General features: G+C 37.8%; 1 protein-coding gene across 1 annotated transcript in view; it reads right to left on the reverse strand.

Annotated features, from left to right (window-relative positions):
• Positions 1–19,406, reverse strand: part of LONP2 (lon peptidase 2, peroxisomal) — a gene marked incomplete at both ends in the record, with an annotated part of 106,389 nt that overhangs the window by 70,723 nt on the left and 16,260 nt on the right. The window contains 3 exon segments of the mRNA XM_080704656.1: positions 6,384–6,478; positions 11,376–11,539; positions 15,300–15,422. Coding sequence (XP_080560782.1) covers positions 6,384–6,478; positions 11,376–11,539; positions 15,300–15,422 — 382 coding nt within the window.

A 19,406-nucleotide genomic window follows, 5' to 3' on the forward strand; every position in this document is an offset into this window, starting at 1 on the left:
TAATATTGTATTAATTATCCGTATTCACTTAACTAATTCCCTATGCTAAACATTTATTTATCCTTACTCATAAAGAATACTTTATACTATGTTCCTTGTAACTAATCTCTGTACATTTATAATTATTTCCTTTTGCTAATCATCTATGAATATAAGTGCTATACAAAAATAGACGTTTAAAGAACTACCTAATTTTCTTCCAGAAAAATTGTATACATTAAAGTACCATGAGAAGAATTTGGTTTAGACTTTGTTTCTAGAGCAAAGCTGTCATCAGTTTATTGAAGTACTTTGGGCCTTAAAATACTCATATATTAAACACCACACCATGAAAACCAAAATAAATTACCAACTGGGTGGCTGTTAGGGCACATTATATACCTACACACTCATACTGAGTGAAAGAAGGAAAGAAATGCATACACATACACTCAGTTATTTGGATTTTGCTATGTACTCTTCCTATTAGAAAATGGCCTTAAATGGTAGTTTGATTCACAAGATACTCTATAAAAACCCAGTTAAGCAACAATGTGTGTGTGTGTGTGTGGTGTATATATATAAAATTTAATTCTAGTACTGTTGATTTTAGTCAGAACCCTGTGTGGATGAAAGTTTTTTCTTTCTGGCGTTCAAACATAACACAACCAATACAAATAAGTGAAAGCTAGAAAATGTCCTAGGAGTTTTACAATGCTAACTCTAGCACTAAAACCAACCATAATAAACAAAAAAAAAAACAAAAAAACTTCAGACTGACGTCATCTTGTATAGCTCTAAATATTAAAATAATAGTAGATCAAATCTATTAAAAGAATAAGTCTCACTGGGACTAGTTTAGTTTGGCAAAGATTACATTATCGATATATTTATTATATTACCAGGTCAAAGGAAAAAAATTTCCATTAAAATATCATTTTGTACCTAAAAAGGTACATCATCCATTCCTGATTAACAGATTTAGCAACAGAAGAACAGAATTCTAACTTTTTTTCTTTTTTGGAGAGTCTTACTATGTTGTCCAAGTTGGCTTCAAATGATACTCCTGCCTCAACCTTCTAAATAGCTGGAATTACCACACTTGCTTAGGTGATTTTATTACCATTATTACTATTTTGTTACTAGAAATTGACCCCAGGGGCATTCTACCTAAGCCCCCAAAACCTTAAAATTTTTAAAAAAATATTAAAACAGGGTCTTACTAAGTTGCTGAGGCTAGCCTTAAACCTATGATCTTCTTAACTCACCTCTCTCTCCCCATCAGTACAGGGATGACAGGCATGCATTGCCACACTTGGCTAGATAATTTTAAGAAGACTGAAAATACTATGAAGAAATTTCTTTCAAGAAATATTTCACATATTATATAGCTCCACACTCATACTGACAGTGAAGGAAGAAAAGAAATGCATACACACTATGCTATATAAACTCTTTTCTATCTTTCCTAAATAGGACATATTCATTCTTTTTTTCTTTTTTTGTGGTACTGGGATTGAATTCTGGGGCATTCTACCTCGAGCTACAGCTTCAGCTCTATTCTATATTTTATTTTATTTTTTATTTTTATTTTTATTTATTTTTTATTGGTGCACTGTATTCATACATCATAGTGGGATACAAACTTTTGTAGACATACATGCACACATCGCCCAGTCAGCCCCCACCCGAACCCCACCCCATTCTCTCCCCATCCCTCCCTCCCATGCTTGGCTTAGTGGTTGACATCTAGTATTATAGCAATTTATCCAAAATTAAAAATGATAATCTCACATAACAGTTTCATTTGTCTGATACCAAGCTTTTGATGACTTAAACATAACATTTCAATATTTCTTTTTACTTTCTTTCTTACCAGAGAATATTTTTTTTCTATTTTTTTAGGTGAAACTATCCTATATTTATATATTTATTTTTCAGAAAAAAAAATCTATCCTAATATGGAAAATGGACTCTAGATACCCAAAACGATCTTGAAAAAGAACAAAGCTAGAAGATATATATTTTCTGATTTCAAACCATATAAAGCTACAATAATTGAAACAGTGTAGTACTATTCTAAAGGCAGATATATAAACCATTGGAGTTAAATAAAAGCCTAGAGCTAAATTCTTCCCTATATTGTCAAGTTATTTTTGACAAGGTTTCCACGAACATTTGGTGGTAGAAAAAATAATCTTTTAACTAAATATTGTTGAAACATAATAATTACATGAAAAAGAATAAAGTTGGACCCTTACTTAATCCCATATACAAATATTAACTCAAAATAGATAAAAGACCTAAATATAAATCTTAAGACTATAAACTTTTAGGAGAAAATCTGGGTCATAAAACCTCACAACATTGAAATTGGCAGTGATTTCTTGGATATGATTTCAATGGCACAGGCAACAGAAGAGTATACAAACTCCCTAAAAAATAAAAAAAAATATTGTATATCCAAAGACAATGTAAACAGAGTTAACAGTTACTAATAGAATGGGATAAAATATTTCCAAATGCTATATCTGAAGGTATATTAATATTCCAACTAGAAATCCTAAAAATTAACAACAATAAAGGCAAACAATACCATTTAGAGATAGGTAAAAGACTAACATAAATAATGAATCTCCACAGATAACCAGTTTTAGTTGTCTGTTGGATGGAAAATCTTGTTTCTCTAGTTCTGGTGTGTGTTACCTATTTCTTCTTTGTAGTTAAACTCTTTGAGTATTTTCTCTAGTGCTGGTTTTGAAGACATAAATTCCTTCAGTTTCTGTTTGTCATGAAAGTATCTTATTTCTCCATCTAATTTGATAGAAAGTTTTGCTGGGTAGGAAATTTTTGGCTAGAAGTTGTTTTCTTTCAGAGTTTGGAATATGTTACTCCAAGCCCTTCTGGCTCTCATGACTTGGTTTGGGAAGTCTGGAGTGATTCTAATTGGTTTGCCTCTGAATGTCACTTGGCCCTTTGCTTTTGTTGCCTTTAAGATTCTCTGCTTGGCTTCCACATTGGTCATTTTGACAATTATGTGGCGTGGGGATCCTCTTCTCCGATCCTGTCTAAAGGGAGTTCTATAAGTTTCCTGGATCTGTGTATCAACCTCTTGCTCTACGTTTGGAAAATTTTCTGCTATTACTTCCTTGAAGAGATTGTTGATCCCTTTGGTTTCACTTTCTTTTCCCTCTTCTATTCCAATTATTATTAGGTTAGCTCTCTTAAAATGGGCCCATATTTCTTCAATATCAGATTCCTGCTGTCGGATATTTTTTCCTAGATTATAAACTATGCGTTCATTTTTGGAATGATCATCTTCTAAGAGCGAGATTCTGTTCTCCATGTGTTCTAATCGGTTGTTTGTGCTTTGAATTGAGGCCTTTACTTCATTAATTGCATCCTTTATCTCTTTTTGGCTCATTCTGAGTTCTTTTCGAAGCACCTCTATTATTTCTACAGTTATTTTCCTGATTTGATCTTCTAGAAATCTCTGATTTTCTGTTTTATCGGGTTCTGATGTTGTGGGGTTGTGGGCATTCATTGCTCCAGTATTATTCCTCTTTCCCATGATTTCGGAAGTTTGTGCCTTCTCTGGGTTCTTCCCTTGGGTCACTATGACTTCACTTAAGGTGTTCTGGATCTCGAGTCTGTAGTATCTCAGACCCCACTACTCCTTTACTGGGTTGTATCACAGAGTCTCCGACCCAGAGAGTCGATAGAGGCTGCTTTAGACTGTGAGGCGTGCCAGGTTGCACGTTCTCCTATGGTGTGATATCTCTGCCACCGCCCCTCCCCCACTGGGTCAAGTCCCAGGGAGTACAGTACTGGGATTTCTCCTCTGTGGCCCGCAATTTGACTCACTGTTTTTGAGTACGCAGATGTAGCTGTACTGGATTTGGTGAATTCTCTGCTGCTGCCGCCGGTGGCAATATGGCGCCGCTGCTACACCCTCGGCCGTGAAGCTGGTGTATTTCTTCTTGGTTTTGATTTCCACTCTGAATCCCTGCAGCGTGTGCTGAGCTCAGCCACTGGGAGCTTTAGGTTTTACCTGCGGCGAGAAATCCCACCTGGCTGTTCCGCAGCGGCTCACCTCGACTTTCTGTAGCCATCCGGTGAATTTGCCACTGCCGCCGGCAGTATGGCTCTGCTGCCGCGGTCTCGGGTGTGAGGCCGGAGTATCTCCTCTGTGGCTCTGAGCTCTGTTCTCAGTCCGCTTTCTCTCTGGAGCCTGGTGATTTTTTTGTTTCTCTGGTGATGGTGTTTTCTGACTATGAAAGGTGCTGATTTTGTGGTAATGGAGATTAGTTGTTGGCGGGGCTCTTAAGCCCTGCTTTTCTCAGTCGCCATCTTCCCGGAAGTCCCTCTATTCTATATTTTATTTGAAAATGGTTTCACTAAGTTGCTGACACTGGCTTCAAACCTGCCATCCTCCTGTTTCATCCCAAGACATGCACCACCATGATTGGCCTCATTGTTCTTTTTAATGATTCAGAATGCATGCTTCCTATTTTGAATAGGAATTCTGGTTAATTGTAAAAAATGAAAACCTTGCTTGAATACATACATACATACATACATACATACATACATACATACATACATATATTTACAACTGGAAGGCTAAAATGGTATCTACTGTCTCCTCTTATTTAAGATGGGAAGATGAGCAAACTAATTTCCTCCAACTCTTTCCTCTTGGCTTTCCTTTCTGCTTTTAATATCTCAGAGTTCTACTTAGATAAGTTTCTCTTTTAAGAATTATGAATATTTTCTTGGTTCTATTACTGTACTTCACAACAATATTTAGACATAATAATGGTTTAAGAGCTCAACTTGACTCAATCCTTTTATACCACAATTTACCCTTCTTTAGTTTTTTGCTGAAATGCTAAAGAAAAAAAAGTGTTTCATGATAGGTATTTAAGTGAAAAACATTTCAAATGAGTCCCAAGAAGTGATTCCCTTCAACAAGAAGGGATTTATAAATGTGAAATAAATTTACCACAAATAGCTCATGATGGCTTTATTTTTAAAAGCCAAAAAAATTGGAAACAACTCACATGTCCATCAATAGGTAACTAATTATACTGTAGTCATACAATAAAATATAACTCCATCAAATAAAAAAAATTACCAACATGCAGCAACTAGAAGAAAGGGTATGTGATTACATTTACATAAAATTTTAGAAATTATGAATTAATCTATAATGGTTGGGAGCCAGGAGGCAAAGAAGAAAGGAAAGGAAGAAAAGATTACAAAAGAGCATGAGAAAGATTTTAGAGAAGATAGGTAGGTTCATTATTTTACTATATTTCAGAACTCCTCAAAATGTACACCTTACACATGTGTAGTTTACTGTATGTCACTTATACCTCAATAAAGCTGGAAAATAAAGAAAAAACATTATCATTATTGCTTTGAAAGGATTCCTTCTACAGTTAACCAGGGGCACATTGACTTAATCTAGTGAAAAGATATAGATTCCCAGAATAACCCTGGCATAGTTAATTTAACACAAATATGCTTCATCCTGGGCCCTCTTTGAAATAAAACAAATTAACAATATCATGATCTTCTATAGGTTAATCAGTCTCTCCCTCTCTCTCTCTTTCTCTCTCTCTAGCAAGCAAGCAAGCAAGCAAGTTTTGTTTTGATTTGGGTTTTTTTTTTTTTTCTTCAGTACTGGGGATTGAAGCCTTTTCATAATTTATTTTGAGATAGGGTCTCATTAATTTGCTCAAACTCATCTCAAACTTGCAATCCTTCTGCCTCAGCCTCCCAAGTAGCTATGATGACATAAGTTGTATGCCACTGTACTCAAATAAATATAACTGCAAATGAAAGAGTAGACATCAGAAATGATACTGCAGAAATATAAAGGACCAGAAGAAATTCCTATAAAATATGTCATGCCAGCAACTTAGAAACCTGGGATTCCTAGAAACATCATATAATCAAGACTGAATCAAGAAACCAAAAATTTGAAGAGATGAACAACAAATAGAGACTGAATTGGTACATGTTACATGTTCTTAACACCATTACCATCACAGACACACACAAATGAGCCAGTTATGATACAATGAGCAAGAGGAAACACTGGAAGGTAATATGTTTATGGCCTGTTTCAGTAACTTAGAGGCTCTCCATAACTTAGTGAGACCCTGTTTCAAACTAAAGAATACAAAATTAGGCTAGGGGTAGAACTCAGAGGTAGAATGCCCCTGGGCTCAATTTCCAGTACCACAAAATAAATAAAATAAAATAAAATAAAAATTAAAAGTTATAGGAACTAATTTAACAGTAAGACAGTCAGCAGAAAACACCTGTATGAGAATCCATATAAGCTATCTGAGTGACAAATAGGCTGGAAACAAGGTGTTATTTTGTTGGCTTACCAGTTGTACTTTTGTTCCAAGGAAGTTCTACCATAAGTTCCAAATAATTCCTAGTCAGAGCATATTCTGGCATCGACTGAGGCATTTTTTTGAGTCTATAGAGAAAGAATATAAAGCAAACATGTTCAATAAAAGAATAATTCTATAATAACAAAAATCATGCATGTTTTCCTTTCTTTGTAAGATGTATCATACATATTTAAACAAGTCTGCAGAAGGTTTTTTAATTTAATAAAAATTTTATTTTGTCCTGTTTTATTTAACTCTGAGGTCACCTAGAAACTGCAATCAATCATGCAGCCTATTTTGTCTTCAAGGTTTCCCTGTACTTTATCATATACAAAGAGAAACTGGCAATTCCTACCCTCTGGAGTTCATAATCTAAAGAAAAAACATTGACATGTGAAGAACACAATGATAACTGAACAAACACGGCATCTAAACAAAGAAGCATCCTTTCCTTTCCTTTCCTTTCCTTTCCTTTCCTTTCCTTTCCTTTCCTTTCCTTTCCTTTCCTTTCCTTTTCTTTTGTGGTACTGGGGATAGAACCCAGGAGCATTCTACTGCCAAGCTACACCCCCAGCCCAATTTTATTCTTTATTTTGAAACAGAGTCTAAGTTGCAGAGGGCCTCACAAGATGCTGAGGCTGGCCACGAACCTGTGATTCTCCTGTCTAAGCCTCCAAGTACTGCGATTACAAATGTGTGCCACCAGGCCCAGGTGGTCCATTCTTTTAAATAATGAAAAGACAGTGATAACAGTTATAATGTTTGACATGAGACCATATGTGAAAGAGATGTATCATTTCTCCTCAGATGAGAAAAAATTAGTGCAAAAGTTGTTAATTCAGAAATATTAACAATATTTTAAGCAGGATGTAGTAGCACAAGACTCTAATCCCAGTACTTGGGAGGTTGAAACAAGAGGGTCACAGGTTTGAGGCCAGTCTTAGAAACTTAGCAAGATTTTTTTTTTTTTAAAGGAGGTTGGGGCTGGGGGTGGAACTCAGAGATACAATGCTCGAGTTCAATCCCCCATACAAAAATAAATAAATAAAAAGTTAGATTCTGCGGAGGAATGAAGAAAGAGGAAGGAAGCATTCCACAGATGAAAGGATGTCTATGCCAAGGGTTTGCGTACAGTATCAGCCTCTTCGTGAGACCTTGTTTCAAAATAAAGAAAATAGGGCAGTGGGAGTTATCTCGGAGGTAGAATGCCCTTGGGTTCCTTCCCAGTACAGCAAACAAGTGAATAGATAAATAAATAAAACATGCATGCATACATAGCTGATATGGAAAGATAAGGTAAACTGGGTAGTCTATGAGAACATACACCATAAAGAAAAATCAGAGAATGCAGAACAAATGACTCTGCTTTCAGCTTGTGATCAAAGCAACAGAATCAAGTTTTCACAAACTAAAATTTTCTTTTCCCCCCAGAACTGAAGGTTGAATCTAGGGGCATTCTATGTCCAAGCTACACTCCCAGCACTATTTTTCATTCTTTATTTATTTAAAATTTTTTTTTAATTTTATGTGAATCATATAGAAAATGGCATATTCAGACTGTGCTTGGTGCACTCCCCTCTCTACTTCCCCTTCTCCCCCTCCCAACAATGAGTGTCCATATTTTTACACATATTCAAATATAGCTCCTCCATTAATCAACCTCAGCCTTCTTCCTCTCCAACCTTCCATTCTAGCTTTGCTGAGGTTTCCCCTCCATTAATAGTCCCTAGTTTGAGCATATTAGAGAAAACATGTCCCTTCTCTTTCTGTGCTTGGCTGCTCTCACGTAACATAATGTTCTCTAGGTCTTTCCATCTTCTTGTGAATGACATGATTTTGTTCTTCTTTATGGCGGAGTAGAATACCATTGTGCGTATTTCCCATAATTTTGCAATCCATTCATTTGTTGTGGAGACCTAGGTTGGTTCCATATGTTGGCTATTACAAACCATGCTGCTATGAACATGGGTATGCATATGTTAACGTAGTTCTCTGATTTCAACCCCTTTGGAAAGATACCCAGGAGTGGTATAGCCGGATCATATGGTGGATCCATTCTCAGTTTCCTAAAGAATCTCCACAGCGGCTGAACTAGTTTGTACTCCCACTAACAGTGTAAAAGAGTTCCTCTTTCCCCACATCCTCGCCAGCATTTGTTGTTATTTGATTTCTTTATGTTTGCCACTCTGAATGGGGTTAGATAGACTCTCAGCATAGTTTTGATTCGCATCTCCCTGATGGCTAATAATGTAGAACATCTTTTCATGTGTCTATTGGCCATTTATATCTTTTGTGAAGTGTCTATTCAGCTCATTTGCCCATTTCTTGATTGGGTTGTTTGTTTTGCTAGTGTAGAGTTGTTTGAGCTCTTTGTATATTCTGGATATCAGCCCTCTATCAGAGTGGTGGCTGGTAAAGATCTCCCATTCTGTAGGCTTCCTCTTTAGGTTCTTGACGGTTTCCTTTAATGAGCAGAAACTTTTTAGTTTGATGCCATCCCACTTGCTAATTCTTGCTTAAATTTCCTGCACTTTGGAGGTCTTGTTGAGAAAGTTACTGCCTGTACCTCTATGTTGGAGTATTAAGCCTATGCCCTCCTCTAATAACTTCACAGTCTCTGGTCTAACTTCTAAATCTTCAATCCATCTTGAGTGGATTCCTGTGAGTGGTGAGAGGTAAGGATTTAGTTAAATCTTTTTACAAATGGATAGCTAGTTCTCCCAGCACCATTTGTTGAAAAGACTGTCTTTTCTCCAGCGAATGAGTTGGGCCCCTTTGTCAAAAATTAATTGACTATAGGTGTGTGGGTTTGTTTCTGTTTCTTCTATTCTGTTCCACTGGTCAGTATGCCAATACCATGCTGTTTTTACTACTATTGCTCTATAGTATAATTTGAAGTCAGGGATTGTGATGCCTCCTGCATGGTTCTTATTGCTGAGGATTACTTTGGCTATTCTAGGTCTTTTCTTTCCCCATATAAAATTCATGACTGATTTTTCTAGGTATATGAAGAATGCTGTTAGTATTTTAATAGGAATTGCATTGAATCTGTAGATCGCTTTTGGCAGAATGGCCATTTTGATTAGATTTATTGTGTCTATCCATGAGCAAGGGAGATCTTTCCATCTTCAAATATCTTCTTCAATTTCTTTCTTTAATGTTTTATAGTTTTCACTGTGGAGGTCTTTCAGATCTTTGGTTAGGTTTTTCCTAGGTATTTTATTGGTTTTGAGATTATAGTGAATGGAATTTTATTTCTTTCATTGTTGGTATATATAAAAGCAACTGATTTCTTTAGATCGATTTTATATCCTGCAACTTTGCTGAATTGGTTAATCAACTCCAGTAGTCTTTTGGTTGAGTTCTTTGGGTCTTCTAGATAAAGGATCATGTCATCTACAAATAAGGATAGTTTTTTTTTTTTTTTTTTTTTTTTTTGCAGTTCTGGGGATGGAACCCAGGGGCATTCGACCTCCAAGCTACATCTCTGCCCTATTTTTTATTCTTTATTTTGAAACCGGGTCTCACTTAGTTGCAGAGGGCCTCACTAAGTAGCTGAGGCTGTCTGCGAACAGCGATTCTCGGGTCTCAGCCTCCAAATGCTGTGATTACAAGCATGCACCACCACACCCGGCTCAAATAAAGATAGTTTTTTTTGGTGGTACTGGGGGTAGAACCCAGGGGATTTTCTACCTCTAAACTATACTCCCAGACCTATTTTATACTTTATTTGGAAACAGGGTCTCACTAAGTTGCTGAGAGCCTCACTAAGGAGCTGAGGCTGGCTTTGAACCTGTGCGATCCTCCTATCTCAGCCTCCCAAGCGCGGGGATTACATGCGTGCGCCACCACACCCAGCATAAGGATAGTTTTAATTCCTCTCTTCCTATTTGAATTCCTTTGATTTCCTTCTCTTGTCTCATTGCTGTGGCAAGAGTCTCGAGGACTATATTGAAATGGAGTGGTGATAGTGGGCATCCTTGTCTCATTCCTGATTTTAAAGGAAATTCTTGCAGTTTTCCCTCCATTCATTATGTTGGCTTTGGATTTATTATATATTGCCTTAATGATGTTGAAATACGTTCCTTCTATTCCAATTTTCTGCAGTGTTTTAAACATGAATGGGTGTTGTATTTTGTCAAATGCTTTTTCAGCATCTATTGATATGATCATGTGGTTTTTGTTCTCAGTTCTATTTAAGTGATGAAAATGTGTATTAATTTGTATATGTTGAACCTGCCTTGCTTTTCTGGGATGAAACCAACTTGATTGTGGTGTACAATTCTCTTGATATGGTTTTGAATGCATAAATGTGTTTAGAACTTTTGCATCTATATTCATCAAGGATACTGGTCTGTAATTTTCTTTTCCTGAGGTATCTTTATTTGGTTTTGGGGTTCATGTGATATTGGCCCCTGTAGAAGGAATTTGGGAAAATTCCTTCTCTTTCAATTTCCCAGAACAAGTTGTGAAGTATTGGGATTAGTTTTCCACTAAAGGTTTTGTAGGATTCATCTGGAAACCTGTCAGAGCCTGGTCTGTGGTGATGTCTTCTTTTTCATTTCTGATTTTAATTATTTGAGTTGGTTCTCTCTTTTGGTTAGGTTGGCCAGGGATTTGTCAATCTCATTATCATTCCAAAAACCAGCTTTTTTGTTGTTGATTCTTTGAATTGGTTTTTTTTTTGTTGTTGTTGTTCTCTATTTCACTTATTTCTGCTCTGATTTTAATAATTTCCTGCCTTTTGTTGGCTTTTGGATTAGACTGTTGTAGTCTTTCTAGGTCCTTGAGATGTTATTTTGAAATAGTTACACTAAGTCTCACTAAGTTGCACAAAGCCTCACTAAGTAGCTGAGGCTGGCCATGAACCTGCAATCCTCCTGTCTCAGCTTCCCAAATACTGGGATTAAAAGAGCACACTGCCACGCCCAGCTATAAGTTACAATTTAGAACATTAATGAATTAATACCTCCTGTAATTTACCTTTTTATTTCTTTGAGGCAGACTTTATGGGCCTGTTCTGGCATACTGGATGTTTTTATTTTCTTCTCTAACATGACAATGTCATCATTATCTTCATCCTCTTCCTCATCTTCTAAAGTACCTGGGATGTGTGTAATTCTCCTAATAGGGCGGATTGCTATAACCTAAGAAAAAAGCGGTAGAAAACAGTATGTCAAAAGAAATGGTAAATGAAGTATGCAGCTACATGATGTAAGGTTATAATTTGTGCTGAATAAGTATTTCTATGGCTACAGTCTGCGTGTGTGTGTGTGTGTGTGTGTGTGTGTGTGTGTGTGTGTGTGTGTTTGGGGATTGAACCCAGTACTTAGAGGCATTCTACCTCTAAACTATACTCCCAGCCCTTTTTAATTTTTTGTTTTGAAACAAACTCTCACTAGGTTGCTGAGAGTTTAGCTACATTAATGAGTCAGCTCTCAAATCCACAATCCTCCAGTTTCAGCCTCCCAAGTGCTGGGATTACAGGTGTGCATCACCATAACTAGCTCAATCTATATCTTATGGATAAAGGTCAGAGTATTTGTAGGCAGTATGCAGGTAGAAGAATTAAAAAGTAGACTAATATAAAGTGGACACGATTTCTTGGTGCTTATAACACTTGCATAAGAAAAATAATTAAAGCAACCATTTACTAGAAATAATACCTAAGAATTACTTTTCTTGAGCTATTACTGCAGCTACATTTTTTTTCATATACATTACTACTTACTTTTTATTTTTATTTATTTATTTATTTTTTGCGGTGCCAGGGATTGAACCCAGGAATAGTCTACCTCTGAGCTACACACCCAGCCCTTAAAAAAAAAAAAAAAAAAATCTTTATTTTGAAGCAGGGTCTCGCTATGTTGCAGAAGGCCTCACTAAGCAGCTGAGGCTGGCTGTGAATCTGGAATCCTCCTGTCACAGCCTCCCAAGTACTGGGATTAGAAGCATGCGCCACCATGCCCAGCTACCACTTACTATTTGATTATAGAGTAAATTTCACTCTTCTTCCTACGTTCCAAAATCTCTCCCCCTTATCTTTACCTTTTCACCCCTAGCTTTATTAACACTGTCATCAAGACAAGAAATTCTTCCTTCTTTCAAAATATTTTATATCATCAGTAGGGGTCCCTTCCAGCTTTACTGCCACATAGTTTACTCTCCTCCTCCTAATGTTCTGTTTCTCCAACAAGTAGCACTTCCCCTTTCTTACCAAATACAAAACTTCAGTAAACTTTTGGCTTCTGTTCCATGGTGCTGAAATTGCTCTTTCAAACCCAATAATCATGTCTTATGCCAAGTCAAGTGTCCCTTATTCATGTTCTCTTTCTCCATTCATGCCTCTCTTTCTGCCATATTTTAGAAGTATCTTATGAGCTCTTTGAAATGCTTGACTCATCAATATCACAAAATCAACTCCTCCAATCATTACTAGAGCAAGATGATACACTGGTATTCAATCTAAAAACCTCCAGAATTAAGTTTTTAAACTGTGAAATTCTCTATTTAATACATTTAAGCATAAAACATCTAAAACATATATTAAATACTTTTATACTTGTATAAATCATTAGCAAAATGTCTTAAATTATAAACATTTTATAATAAAAACTTATAAAATTATAAGTTATAAAATTATAAAAGCTTTTATGATTTCTTACTTGAAAATGGATTTTTAAGGGAAATTTTAAAAAGTACATCAATGATTTCATCATGAGACAATTCTAATTTTTTTTTTTGTGGTACTAGTGATTAAATCTAGGGCATTCTACTCCAAGCCACACCCCCAGCTCTATTTTTTATTCTTTATTTTGAAACAGGGTCTTACTAAGTTGTGGAGGGCCTTACTCCACAACTTAAGTAGCTATGGGTGGCTGTGAACCTGCGATCCTCCTGTATCAGCCTCCCAAGTACTAGGATTTCAAGCAAGTGCCACCACGCCTGCTACAAAAGGACTTTTAAAGTACAATTTCCCCCTGACTGCTAGAATGGCAGTTTTCAACTCTTAAAAGGGTAACAAGAAGATAGTTTTAAGCTAATTCTAAATATTATCCTCCGATTCCTTCAGTTTCAAACCATCTCTTATGTAATCATTTACTGGAGTACTTCAAACAAGTAAGTAATAGGAACTATTACTGATAATGAGCTGCAGTTTTCTGTGACTCCCAATACAGAATATACACAGGTTTGACTTTCTGCAAAAAATGCATAATTGAGTCACTGATTGGATCTCAAGCTAGAACTAATTCAGACTGCTGACATTTGTTTTAAGCATTGTGGTGCCCTAAAATATTAAATGCCACGTAGTATAAGCCGGGTGTGGTGGCTCATGCCTGTCAATCTTAGTACTTGGGAGGCCGAGACAGGAGGATCACAGTTTCAAGAACAGCTTTAGAAATTTAGTGAGACCCTGTTTCAAAATAAAAAAATAAAACAGTGCTGGGGGAGTAGACTGGAGGAGGGAGAATGACCCTCGGTTCAATCCCCAGAACACACACACATGCACACGCACGCGCACGCGCACAATGCACGCACACACATACACAGGCACACTGCACGCGCACACGCACACTGCACGCACACATGTGCGCACGCTGCGTGGTGACCACTGTGCTCTTTCTTCTCCGGTCCCACTGGAGGCAGCCCCCTGATTCTGCTCTTCTTCCTCACAGTGATGAAGAGCAGCCTGTGCTGGTAACCGCCACGTCTCTACATTCTTCTAAGCTGGCATGTCAAAGTCCTTCCAAGAATTGCCACTTTCGCACATTTCCACATCTGATACACCCGTCTGATTTTAACTCTGCCCAGACATAAAAATAGTAAACTCTACAGCTCAAAGTAGGCTTCAAATACACATATATATGCAATTGCTTCATGATAACAGAGAAGAAAGGATTATTTAATAAGTAGCGTTGAGCCAAATAAAAAGCTATTTGGGGAAAAATACAACTGCTGTCTTTACCTCGTTAACAGGGCAAAATTATTATATTAATATGGTTTAAAGAGTTAAGTATCTTTTAAAAATCAACTAAAGGAAAACTAAAAGGACTGCATATTTATGAAGTCACTAGAGGACAAGGATTCAGCATAGAAGACAATAAAAAACTAAGAGTTTGACTAAATGAAAACTGAAACTTTTTAAAGTTAAAAACAAAAAAGTCTCGCCGGGCGTGGTGGCGCACGTTTGTAATCCCTGCGCTTGGGAGGCGCTTGGGAGGCGGAAACAGGAGGATCACACAGGTTCGAAGCCAGCCTCTCTGGCTTAAGAGACCCTGTATATATATGTGTGTGTGTACACACACACACACACACACACACACACACACACACACACACACACACAAGATACTAATAGGGTCTCACTAAGTTGGGGAGGGCCTAAGTAGCTGAGGCTGTCTGCGAACGGTGATCCTTCTGTCTCAGCCTCCCAAGTACTGGGATTACAAGCGTGCACCACCATGCTAGGCTTACTTGCCAACTTTTAAAATAATAGAAGACAACTGGAAGCAATGTACAATCTCTATGAAAAAGGTTAACAACTCACAAAATTGACTCTCTGGACAAAAATAACCAAAAAATTAGAAAATGCTAACATATTTACAAGAAATTCAGGCATAGAAAAGGATTTGATAAAAATACTCCAAAATTTTATCAGTGGCAATCAATTTTTCTTTTCTTTCCTTTATTTTCCCCAATTCTTTTTTCCCACCTTGAAACAGGCTTTTGCTATGTTGCCCATGCTAGCCTTCAACTCCTGGGCTCAAGGGATCCTCCTGCTTTAGCCTCCCTAGTGTTTAAGACTACAGATACACGCTTGGCTTTCAGATTTTTCTTTTTTTCAAATAAAACAGAATCTCACATCACATAAAAATCTGGAAAAAATAGAATCAAAGAAGTATTTACCCGCTTGTCATCATCCTGCTTGGGTTTTCTGGTTTTCTGAAGCAATTTCAGGCCTTCAATTTGCCGGACAAGTAGTGGTATGGTCATCTTGAACCGCTCTTCCAGACTAACAGCATCTAAAATCTAGGAAATGTGAATCATTTAATACCACCTCTCTTCATAAATACATGTACCAAACACAAGCAGTCAGAATCATGATTTAAATTGCTGAGTTAAAAAGAAAAAAGAAAAAAAAAAAAAAAGGAATCCACACAGTACCTTGCTGTTATGGTCCTGGCAGGGCAGCGATGTGGTACCTGGGTGGGACCACTTCAGGGTTAATTCTGTGAGCCCACTGTGTGTTCTCCAGCCTTACCCCACATACCACCTGCACCTTGGAGCTCACAGGCTACACAACACTGTGAGCCTGTGGGTGAGCGATGCCACAGCCTTGGGGCCTGGTCCAAGGTGCAGCCTCCTTCACAGCCTTTATCTTCTGCAAATCCCAGGGGCTATGGGAAAGGTATGCCTAGCCTGCCTCTACCACATATACCCTCTACCACATCCAACCAGTAATCACAGCTGTACTATGGCTAACACAACCAAATCAACTACAACCAGCAAGGTTGTTTGAATATGAGAATCCTAAAACAATTCAGAAAAGAAATCTTGGTTATTTATTTAATTTGTGGTACTGGAGATTGAACCTGGGGTGTTCTAACTCCAAACTACACCCCCATGTACATTTTATTTTTATTTTGAAATAGGGTCTTGCTAGGTTGATGAGAACCTCACTACTTGCTGAAGCTGTCCTTGAGCCTGCAATCCTCCTGTCTCATCCTCCCAGCTTGGTCTTTCATTTATAAATGAAGCCATACGTCCCAAGATCAAGAACCAAACACATGGTCAATGTCAACTCTTTCTGTAAATTATTCTTGTAAAGCCTACATTTATTATTAGTCTCTTAAAGTTTAAATTTTGAGTCTCAACAAATTCTAGGTTCAAAATATTAATTTTTTGCATACATGAAAAACTAATCAAACTGTTAACCAACCTTTGAGATGATGTATTGGAAAAACAGTCACTCTCATTCTCAACAACATGCTTGCTAACTCCCACAGCCAGGTGACTCTCCAGCATTCCTGCACACCCTGCTCCCACCAAACTCAATTCTGTGTCTACACTCAACCACTTTGTATTAGTTATCCTTGCTGTTATAACTGCTGCATTTAAGTAGTAAGTAAGCTATAGAGTAAGAAAAAGTTGTTTAATGAAAACTAACAAGTATTCTAGGAAGAGTCAATATAACTATAAAAATTCTAGTAAGAAACTCTATACTAAAAATTATATAAAAATAGGTGTTCAAGAAAAAAAGAGTTTTATAGTCAGGATTAAAATAATGCAAACTAGGATTATTTTTAGCGTATTTTAGTGTATTATTTTTAAGTGCATTTATTTATTTATTTATTTATTTATTTATTTATTTATATATTTATTTTTTTGCAGGTCTGGGGATGGAACCCAGGGTCATTTGACCTCTGAGCTACACTCTCTGCCCTGTTTTTTATTTTTTATTTTGAAACAGGTGTCACTAAGTTGTGGAGAGAATCACTAAGTACTGAGGCTGTCCACAAACCACAATCCTCTGGTCTCAGCCTCCCAAATGCTGGGATTACAAGTGTACGCCACCACGCCTGGCTTTGATTTATTTTTATATATGTTGTTTTGGGAGGTACTGGGAATTGAACCCAAGAGTGCTCTACCCAAGAGTTCTTCCAGCCCTTTTCAAAAAATTTATTTCTGTGTGTGTGTGTGTGTGTGTGTGTGTGGTGTGTGGTGTGGTGTGTGTGTGGTGTGTGGTGTGTGTGTGGTGTGGTGTGTGTGTGTGGTGTGTGTGTGGTGTGTGTGGTGTGTGTGTGTGTGTGGTGTGTGTGTGGTGTGTGTGTGTGTGGTGTGTGTGGTGTGTGTGTGGTGTGTGTGTGTGTGTGGTGTGTGTGTGGTGTGTGTGGTGTGTGTGTGGTGTGTGTGGTGTGTGTGTGTGGTGTGTGTGGTGTGTGTGTGTGGTGTGTGTGTGTGTGGTCTGTGTGGTGTGTGTGTGTGTGGTGTGTGTGTGGTGTGTATGTGTGTGTGGTGTGTGTGGGGTGTGTGTGTGTGTGTGTGTGTGTGTGTGGTGTGCGCGCGTGCACGCGCGCGCATTTACTAGGGAATCCAACCCAGGGGCTGTCTACCTCTTAGCTATACCCTCACCACTCATTTAGCTCTTATTTTGTTTGTTTGTTTGTTTGTTTGTTTACTGAGGGTCTGGAGATGGAACCCAGAGGCATTCAACCTCCCAGCTACACCCCCTGCCCCATTTTTTTTTTATTCTTTACTTTGAAACAGGGTCTCACTGAGTTGCAGAGGGCTTCACTAAGTAGCTGAGGCTGTCCACGAACCACGATCCTCCAGTCTCAGCCTCCTGAATGCTGGGATTACAAGCGTGTGCGCCACCATGCCCGGCTTTAGTTTTTATTTGGACAGGGTTTCACTAAGTTACTGAGGGCCTCCTTAAGTTGCCAAGGCTGGCCTAAATCAGCAATCCTCCTGTCTCAACCACCCAAGTACTAGGATTACAGGCGTGTACCACCATGCACAGTTTTTTTTTTTTTTTTTTTTTTTTTTTTTTTTTTTTTTTTTTTTTTTAGTGGTACTAGGGGTGGAACCTACTTGGCTATACTCCCAGACCTATTTTATATTTTATTTGGAAACAGGGTCTCACTAAGTTTCTGAGAGCCTCACTAAGTAGCTGAGGCTGGCTTTGAACCTGTGTGATTCTCCCGTCTCAGCCTCCCAAGTGCTAGGATTACAAGCATGTGCCACCAAGTCCAGGTCCAATGTACCTGAGTGTTTTTAAAAGTCCTTTCAAGTAGGTTTTGGTGATACACACTTGTAATCCCAGTATTGGGAGGCTTAGACAAGAGGATAGCAGGTTCATAGATAGCCTCAGCTACTTAGTGAGTCCCTCTACAACTTAGTAAGAAACTATTTCAAAATAAAGAATAAAAAGTGGGCTGGGGTATAGCTTGGAGGTAAAATGCCCTTGGGTTCAATCCCCAGTGTGTGTGTATCTGCCTGTCTCTCTGACACACACACCCATACACACCCACACACCCACCCACACACACACGTCCTTTTATAGCCAGGTATGGTAGTGCACAACTGTAATCCTAATACTTGGGAGGCTCAGACAAGAGGATCACAGGTTCAAAGCCAGGCCTGGCAACTTAGCACGATCCTGTTACCAAATAATAAATTAGGGCCTGGAGCCAAGGGTATAATCCCCAGCATAAAAAAAAAAAAAAAAAAAAAAAGGCATCCTCGGAATGACTTAGATAAGAAATTTCAAGATAAATTCTAACAAAAGCAAGTTCATACCCAAGGGAAAGCCATGGTTCCACAAGTTCAGAAAACAGTTAAGCCAATCATATTTATGTATTTACGTTAAATATTTACTTTTTAAATTTTTTTTTGCAGTACTAAGGATGGAACCCAGGGGCATTCTACCTCAGAGAGACAACCCCAGCCCTATTTTTTTTTTTTTATTCTTTATTTTGAAATGGTCTCATTGAGTTGCAAAGGGCCTCACTAAGTAGCTGAGGCTGTCTGTGAACCTGTCCTCCTGTCTTAGCCTCCCAAATGCTGGGATTACAAGTGTGTGCCACCACACCTGGCTAAATATTTACTTTTTTACAATGATCTGCTTTAGCTCTTTCTATAAATTGATCAATTACTCATGCTGATTTGCAAAGAATTGCTTATGTAAACAAAAATATAAAATAATCACTTTTTATTTATTTTTTGGTAAGAGTAGGGATTGAACCTAGGGACATTCTACACCTTCAAGCTATATCCACAACCTGACTTCTTAGTCTTTATTTTTGAAACAGGGTCTAAGTTGTGGAAGGCCTCACTAAGTAGCTCAGGCTGGCTGCAAACCTGCAATCCTCCTGTCTCAGCCTCCCAAGTACTGGGATTACAAGCAGCATTATTAGCCAGGCTAATATGATCACTTATAAAAATCATTTAAGCTGGATGTGGTGGCGCATGTTTGTAATCCCCACACTTAGTAGGCTGAGACAGAAGGATCGC

The sequence above is a fragment of the Muscardinus avellanarius genome (assembly GCF_963383645.1).
Source record: "Muscardinus avellanarius genome assembly, chromosome: 10".
NCBI classification, from domain to species: domain Eukaryota; kingdom Metazoa; phylum Chordata; class Mammalia; order Rodentia; family Gliridae; genus Muscardinus; species Muscardinus avellanarius.